Raw genomic sequence first — 8,927 nt, forward strand, 5'->3', positions numbered from 1 at the left:
GTTAACACAACTTCTGGTGTTCGCAAGCACCTGCATATACAGTATGCTGACACTAAGCTACCAAGGACTCAGAGTGATGTTAAAGCTGAATGAATGCTGACCCCAGCCAAACACTGTGATGAAGAAAGCCGTCATGTGCGGTGAAGCCAGCCGCTGCCGAACTTCAACAGGTAACAAACTGATGTCAGGCTGCAACAGCCATTTAAAGTCTCATTGTGCTGGTTTTCATCTTTGATTTGCGTTGTCGGCTTCGTCTTCATACCCTAAATACTAACAGAAAGATCACATTGCTTGTCAGTCATTTAAGACTTAAGGATATCTCCATACCTCTGTTCAGAGGTACACTCTGTTCCACATACTATACATATTATACAGTGGTAAGCATCTTCTGAGTCTGATTGATGCTGATGAATGCTCAGGCTGACAGTCCTCCCTGCACAATGATTATTGGCCGAGAGGGCCGATCATATGTCCACTCCCTCAGACATCTCTCCATTATTTGGAGAAACCTCCCACAACTCCGTTCATTATTCTTTTACTGTACTGAAACGCTCCCAGTGTTGGATTTTCTGCTGTCTGCTGAGGGCCGCTGATGGAATGAAAATGGCCTGGCCTCACAGCGCAGAGACTTTTGTTTTCCCAATTGTGTCAAATTACTATTTAACTCTGGTGTGAGTGTGAAAGAGGTGACGAGTGAGGTGGAGTCTCACAGACAGAGAAGCTTTGATAAGAGCTGCTTAGCAGTTTAGAGTATAAGTATAGGTATATTTTATCCACTGGAAGAGTCCCATACGATTATTTATCTACTATGATTTAGATGATGATTCTATACCATGTGAGGACTTCCAAGCTGTATCTAGATGTCATCCAACTATTGCTTTTGGCCAAAGTAACAATTAAACCTCAATACCAAACCTTAAATATCACAATACTGTTATAATTCTGTTGAACATAATGTAAAATATACTTAGGATTGTTGTTAGAACTTTCAGACAGCTGGTTGACAGTTAGCTAGTGACCTCGTGAGCGGCCATTGACAAGTCACTTGGTCTGTGCAGGGTTGAGCAATAACAAAGATATGTACCATAAAATAAGTTAAATAAGATCTCCAGAGTACCCAGAGAGAACCCATGGAAACACAGGTAGAACATGTAAACTCCACACAGAAAAGCCCCGGCCAGATGGTGGAGTTGAACTCAGGACCTTCTTGCTCTTGCAAACTTCCGATTAGTAGATAACTTCCTGAGCTACAGCCACTTGTTCTGTCACTGCTAACCAGCTAGCTGTCCAGGGTAACCAGATCCTTAGTGTTAACATAAAACACTTTTTACTATATGGCACATTTTCAAAAGCTGTTCTTTTTGAAACAAAATTATCATTTCACATAAAATTTCTTAAACATTCATACTTGCACATTTTTTTCTGTATGTGCAGCACTTTATCACGCATGCACTCACATTCTGAACAATTTATTCTGAACAATTTTGCTTATTTTTGCACCACTGATGTCTAACTGTCCACCACATGGGCTTTGTGTACATCTGTGCATGGAAGTAGGCTACCACAAGTAGTTGAATCTTGCAATAGAATGCTAATTAGTCCAACTGTGGGCACATCCTGCCATACGGCTTGCATGTGCACACACAAGGGACAATTTGTAAACACTTGATATAAAAGGGATGCTTGCCAATTTTCCATGATGCTAACCATGATCAAGGGAATATGATTTTTCTCCTTGTGAAACAAGCTCTAAGTAAGCAATGGGAGACTGCAAGCACATCAAGTTGACCTCTAAACATCTTTGACCTTTTCATCAAATTGTTTCCTCCTGAACAACATGCACATGTCCCCTCTCTAGAAATATGACACGTTAACTCACAAAGCTCTCTTTGTCCACGTGTCCTCAGTTCAAGGTGAATGAAAAGCTATGACCCTTGCTGTTTTCTGAGCAGATTATTGAAGAAAACAGGAAGCAGCATTAATTTCCTGTTAGACACAAGACTAACTGGAGATTTAATGCGAGATCAAACAGCAGGGTCGTTCTGATGACTATGATGTCAAAGTACACAGCACCAGCTTGTCAGTCAAGACATGTTTTTTTGAAAAATCTAATTTCCCCCATGGATAGATCGTACTAATTCTAATACTAAATTAAAGTGAAAAAAAAAAAATGATTGGGGGGGGGGGGGGGGGGGGGGGGCTCTAGTCCTTTTTGCTGGGATTTCATCACAACAACAACAAAAAAAAGAAAATGGTGGTTTCTATGGCGCCCACACGCTTGTATGGCATGCCTGACAATGACAGAGCCTTCTAATGAATAATTAAGCGTCTTGAGGCGACTGTTGTTGTGATTTGGCGCTGTATAAATAAAACTGAAATGAATTTAACTGAACTGAATTAATGAGACGATGACTAGTCCATATCAGACCAGGGCATCACCTAAGTTTTAAGCCTAATCTTAAAAGTAGAGAGGATGTCTGTCTCCCGAATCCAAGCTGGGAGCTGGTTCCACAGAAGACGGGCCTGAAAGCTAAAGTTTCTGCCTCCCATAGTGCTTTTAAATATCCTAGGAACCACAAGAAAGCCATCAGTCTGACAGTGAAGTCCTCTATTGTGGCGATACAGTACTATAAGGTCATGAAGATAAGATGGGGCCTGATTATACAAGACCTTGGTATGTGAGGAGAATTTTATATACGAGTCTGGATTTAACAGCCATTTCTTTTAAACCATTTCCCCTTTTTCTGACATTAAAATTCACCTCTCATGCTGCTAGTGAGTCCCCAAATCAAGATGGTGTATGGGCTTTGTGAAGTGCTCAACTTAGGAGTGCTGGGAGTGGCCAGTCAAGCTGTTGTAATATGCCGAGCAAAAACTGCAGACAACAGGAAATGTGGTTATGAAGGTCAATACTGTTCAGATCCTTGAAGGGAAAAAAAATCCACTCCTCTGAAAAGAGGGGAAAAAAAGAGGAGTGGAATTTTGTTGCATTCCAACAGAGCTGGGGTGATTGAGGTATCTTAGAAGGTAAACTGGAACCCACATTTTTTGTTAATGTCAAAAAACAATTCATTTCCTGATTGGCTAGCTAAACATGGAAATAATGTCTAAACGGACACTAAGAAAATTCTTATTTGTGCTTCTCAATGTAACGCTACAGTTTCTGTGACAGCACTGTAAAACACATTGGTTGGAACACAAGCATCAATTGGCAGGGTGAAGTTACAACAATAAATTATTTGCAACTTATAAGTACAATATAAGCAGTACAGTGACTGACAAAAGTTTTACAGTAATGATAAGAAGTATATATAATAGGATAGAAGTATCCCATGGTTTTGCAGCGCTTGCAGGAGCTTGCTTGTTTTTCAAGGACTGTTTTATCATATCTAAACTAAAGCATCAATAGTTACATATTCTCACAGATACATTACCGCCCCAAAAAATTCAACGGAATACGCACAGCTACTCCTAAAACCGCTATTGTCTCAGCTTAATTACTGTACTTGTGTCTCACAAGGGGGTGGGGTCATTGTGCTATTTCTGACATCAGGGTCTATGTGACGCACACGGGAATAAGGAAGAAGCCAGGTCCTCTGCAGACAAAAAGCTCTTTCTCTCTCACACAGTTGCCAAAAGGTTCTGTGAGAGAGAGACACAGAGAGGGTGTGTGCGTGTGCGAGCCAGTGAGCGAGATTGTTACTACAGCTGTAAGGCCATCATCTATGGCTGATTCTGAGACAAAAGGACTCCGCTGCTTGTCAAATGACACACTAAAAGCCCAGGGGGTCCTTCGCTTCCTGTTTCTGCATACAGTCTGTACAATCTGCAGGGCTGTGAGGTACTAGAAACACAGGAGGGATTTGCTTCAAAAGGGGAAAAAAAGCTTGTAAGACTTAAACAAGGATTCCATTGTGCAAATCGACCCTGCAACGTCCCCTGAAAGCAGCAGGCACTTTTACAATATGTACCTCTCTACTAGTCAACAACTTACAATCCCACATTTTCATATGCGTGAGAAGTTTGTCAACCCCTGATTTTATATCCATATAGACTAACAAAACAGCAGCACTTAACTGTAACCCCTTAAGCATTTTATCCACCTTAAGAACATGCAAACTCCTCGCAGAAAGCACCCAGCCTACTAGCAAATGGTAACTTGGAACCTTTTTTGTTCTGAATAAACCGTCTTAACCAATTAACAAGGCCACCGGGCAAACAAGCCTTTGACAACTATAACAATGCCAATCACAAAATACTAAATAATGCAGCTGATTATTTAATTAAATTGAACTGAAAGTTAAAGGCTCTGCCTGCAATTCTACTTTTAAATATCTTGTAAGCAAGCAGTCTGACAGCAGTATTCTATTGGTGTGATATTGGACTTTGAGGTCTTAAAGACCTCATACATACCTACACACAGTATACTATAATAATACAATTTAATTATAATACAACATCATTATAACATGTACATAATATGCCTAAAGTGCAGGATATATTTGAACTTTTGACCTCTACTCTTACTTTGAAAAAGTTTTTGCTTGTTTTTTAAGAACAAGCAAGAAATCTGATGATGCAAAATAAAGCTACAGATTTTTTAAAGATTATTATAATAAGCTTTAAAAAATAAATTATTTTCAGATATGTTGTGGAAGGTACTGTGACTCAGAATTTGACCCAGTGACACCTTTGCACATCCTCCATTTGTGCATGACATTGTTGAATTATGTCTCAGTGTCAGTGACATTGTCTCAGTGTCACAACATCCCACACCCACATCCTGACTTGGCCTACCTCTGAATAAATTCAGGACAGTTTTTTTGTGATTTAATGTGGAACAATCCCACTTTTTTAAATTTTGTTACAAAATTAAGAAAGCATCACAACAGTTCACCTACCATATAGAGATAGAGAAATATATGCTTACAATTTATGATTAAAATCCTCTAAACAAAATGCATAGGTGTAAAATTACACAAACTAAATAGCTTACCCAGTTTTTTAACTGTTGTTTTTTGGATTCAGCACATTAAAACCCATGAGCAATAAGAGGACCTGAAAGAAACTGCACATTTTGCAAGTATTGTGGCAAAAATGCTATTAAGACTCAAGTTAAAACTGAACTAATCCTTAACTACTGTCCCAACTACTCTAAAAGTATAGAGAGCAGTCTTTTATGTACAATATTCCAGTTTAATGTCAAACTTTAGCAACACTGAGTGGGACATCAATATTTAAGCACAGTGTGTTTATGCTCTGCTGCTCTGGACTAAATAAAATCTTCCCTGTCACAGTTTCCCTTCCGGCTCTTCAATATGGACCCAAAGCACAGCGCTATTGAAGGTGCTTCAGTCTGTTTTGGAGCTCAACATTACAGGACAGCAACACTTACCCTACCTGTCTGCTGATGGTGGCCCATGCCGCTAAAGACTCAAGACTCAGTGGAGTGTACTGCCACAGTCAATTACATAAAGACAATGTGTTCAGCTTTCACATAGACACTTTAACAACTTTATAAGAGGACTCATTGATTGCCATGAAAAACAACCAGAAGCAACAATCAATTGGTGGAATTTCCATCCCACATTTCGATCTGGGTGTGCCACACAAACACTGGAAAACACTCAGTGACAGACATGATAAAGTAGTAGCACCAAGGTGACCATGACCTTCAAACTAAAAGAAACCCCATGATATTTAATGTTCAAAGGCTATTTCCAATCTACTGAGCCAAAGAGTGCAGCTTGTATGAATATCAGCCAACCACAGCAGCTAATTAAATTCTGTTGTAAATCAGCTGATCATGCATATCTGCTAGCAGCTGTAATTCTGTGGTGTTGAAACATACTTGCCTACTACATATTTGCCATATACCCTGACCGGGGAAGACAATAGAAGCCCTCTTCTAGTTGAAAAAACAAAACCAGCTTTTCATCACAAACTACTTGATGTTAAGATAAAGAAGAGAGAGAGAGAGAGAGAGAGAGAGAGAGAGAGAGAGAGAGAGAGAGAGAGAGAGAGAGAGAGAGAGAGAGAGAGAGAGAGAGAGAGCGAGAGAGAGAGAGCGAGAGATATCATTAGGATCATTTGCAGATTAAGAATCAGAGGAAGGACTTTACTTTTCATCAAGTTTCATAAGCGTTACAATCGACTGGAGCGGGCAATTACTGACAAAGGCATCCTGCTTTAGTTTTGAATGATATACTAGAAAATCAAGCCTTGTGTCAAACCAGAATTGGGGCCAGTAATTCGGCAACAAGTAACAACTTGACTTGCAAATGTGATGACACTGGTTTGCGCTGAAAGACAGCATAAATTTAATGCAGTTTTCCTTAGACCATGACAATTTATAACAAAAGTGGTCTTGAAACACTTTGTAGTAAATAAAGACCTTCTACACACAATAAAAGTGTAAGAATTCTTCTATTTTCCTTTATCGTAACATCCAACAATCTAACCTGACCAAGTAAGCAAGATGACTTCTCTAGGACACGAAGTCAACAAAAAAACAGAATACACTTGTGACTAGTGGAAACTACACTCAGTATATCATATCACCATTCATAATCAATTAGGCATTCTATCACTTTCTGTACACAGACAGACAGGAGGGATGATTTGAAAGCTGAGAGAGAATAAAAAGTAAGAAGTTTTAAAATTAGCCATCAAATATATTTGGGTAGTACTAATACACCTGGATTGCCCACCAGGGCAAAACACAGCATACAAATGTTCTGTTAAGCTATGAACGCAATACAAGATGAGCAATATGAATATTTTTGGGGAAAAAATGTACTTAGAACACTGAGAAACTGGGCTTCTTTGTCATAGAAGCTTAGATCCGTGTTGGAGTTCATTATGGTTAGTGAGACTTAGTTTGTCAGGGTACTGCTGCCAACAGTCACTTTGAAGTTTATCAGAATATAACCTTGACAATAACAGGCTACTCCGGGCCAGTTAGAGACGTCACACAAATGGAGAATATGAGGAAAGGGGGAAAAACACCACCACGGTCCAGAAATAAAGTTTTTACTAAAAAATTAATTAATACTTGCAACGCGATAGTGCTTTCAGTGTGACTGTCATTTACAACGGAAACCTCTGCCATGTTCTTTAAATATAAGGTTTCTTCCTAATAACGTAAACAGTGACACAAACCAGCAAACACACCGATAATCTGGTGTCAGTCATTTTGACCTGAACATCTTATAGAGCATCTGTCCGAAGAAGAAAAAAGAAAAACAAAATAAAAACAAAAAACACACCACAACAACAAAAACAACTTTTTCTGACAGGACTGCTGTGACCTAGATGGAGTACACGGGAAAAGCAGAGGTTTCTGTCTACCAGTAACTCACGTAGAGAGGCATGTGTTGGTTTAAAGACAACAAACGGAGATTGTAAATACATAAGGTGAACACGTCAGAGTTGGGGTTAATTCCTGTTATAATAAGATAAGTTATAGTCTGATTTCTATATCATTCAACTAGTAGTTTCGGGTCATGTGAGTGGTCTTACCTTGTCCAGCTCATCGTGCAGCTCCGACAGGGTGGGTCTGGTGAGTTTCTCCCCCAGCGGTGCTGCTGTCTGCCGGTAGAAATCGATGTTGGGCACGGCATCGATGGTATTGTGACCAAAAGTTCTCAAGTAATAGGTATTGGTGTGGGTGTCATAGTGATAGTGATGTTGGCCCCCAGTCGATGAATGCAAGCTCGTCTCGCTCATCACAGTGTCTCCGTTCTGCATTCCCTCAGTCGGCGCTGCCTCCGGAGAGGCCACGCTGCCTTCCCCAGTCGGATCCGCAAAGTTCACCACCCGAAACCGGCCTTTAGCTTCCTCTCCGCTGACAGCTGGATCGCTACTCGGAGCCTCTGGAGCAGCGGCAGACGCGTCGGAACTCGGAGTCTTATCATCGGCGGCGCCCGCAGCCTCAGCCACGAGGTCCACTTGGAACCGACTCTGACTGGGCGTCGGACCGGGTGGCTTCTGCCCCGCATCCGGGGCTAGCAAATCATGTTCCGTCGCAGAGTTCTCCGCCGGAGCGGAAGACGCAGAGGATGGTGCTGACATGGTACAGCAAACACAGATGAACGTGGAAAGCGTGTGGATCAAACGCTTTACTCGGCCACACAATATAATGGATGCGCGCAAAAGCCCGGTTGCCACCCGTTACAAACAGTCTTCCTATTTACAGGAAAAATGAACTCGCTGCTCTGACTGGTTAGAAAAGGCGCAGGATAGCGGCGAGGAAAGGAGGAGTAGTGAAGAGTAGCTTGTTAGCACGATCGGAACAAGACTACAGATTGTAAACTTTCCGTCGCTCTCCTATTTCTTCTTCCACGGTGATAAATCCCAAAACACAATTTACCGCCCCTCGCTCGGGGACACAGCACTAGATCCCAGCCACTTATGGTCCTTCTGCTGCCCTGAAAACGATGCTGATATCGACCTTGCCGTAGCTCCTCCTAGACTCCCAGAGATTTCCTTGCTGCTATTATACACACTGCAGACGGCATCACCAGAGGGCGGACAACGACTAACAAAAGAACCTCGCGAGATGTCACTGATCGCGTTCCTTTTTAAGAGGGAAGGTAATGTCGCGAGAACATATGACAATACCCAAAGAGTAGGCGTGACGTTGTTTGACCCCTATGAGATCGGAGAAGAGGGGAGGGGAGATTGGGGACGGGCGGGGAAGGACATAACCGCACCACTATAATGTGCTGCTGTTTGTCTGTTTGTCTTTGTCAAAGCTCCATCTACGACTTCACAAGTATAGGTTTTGTCTGTTGTACATTGCCTATCTCACTGTAGTATGTGGATGGGATAACGTTTGTCCTGTAGGAGGCTATTGTACCCACCGTGGCCCAAACCTTTCATGTCCCAAAACATTTTGACTTTTCTCTGCATTTATGCAGACGCAT

The 8,927-nt window shown here is 41.4% G+C and overlaps 1 protein-coding gene across 2 annotated transcripts in view; it reads right to left on the reverse strand.

The window, feature by feature from the left end:
• Nucleotides 1-8,550, reverse strand: part of slc12a2 (solute carrier family 12 member 2) — a 59,192-nt gene extending 50,642 nt beyond the window's left edge. For both annotated transcript variants that reach the window (XM_025909241.1, XM_003439466.5), the window contains exon 1: nucleotides 7,522-8,550. In XM_025909241.1, the coding sequence (XP_025765026.1) occupies nucleotides 7,522-8,073 (552 nt within the window). In that variant the 5' untranslated portion in view covers nucleotides 8,074-8,550. The remainder of the gene's footprint in view (nucleotides 1-7,521) is intronic.
• Between the last annotated feature and the right edge of the window lie 377 nt (nucleotides 8,551-8,927).

This window comes from Oreochromis niloticus, linkage group LG7, assembly GCF_001858045.2.
Source record: "Oreochromis niloticus isolate F11D_XX linkage group LG7, O_niloticus_UMD_NMBU, whole genome shotgun sequence".
Lineage (NCBI taxonomy): Eukaryota > Metazoa > Chordata > Actinopteri > Cichliformes > Cichlidae > Oreochromis > Oreochromis niloticus.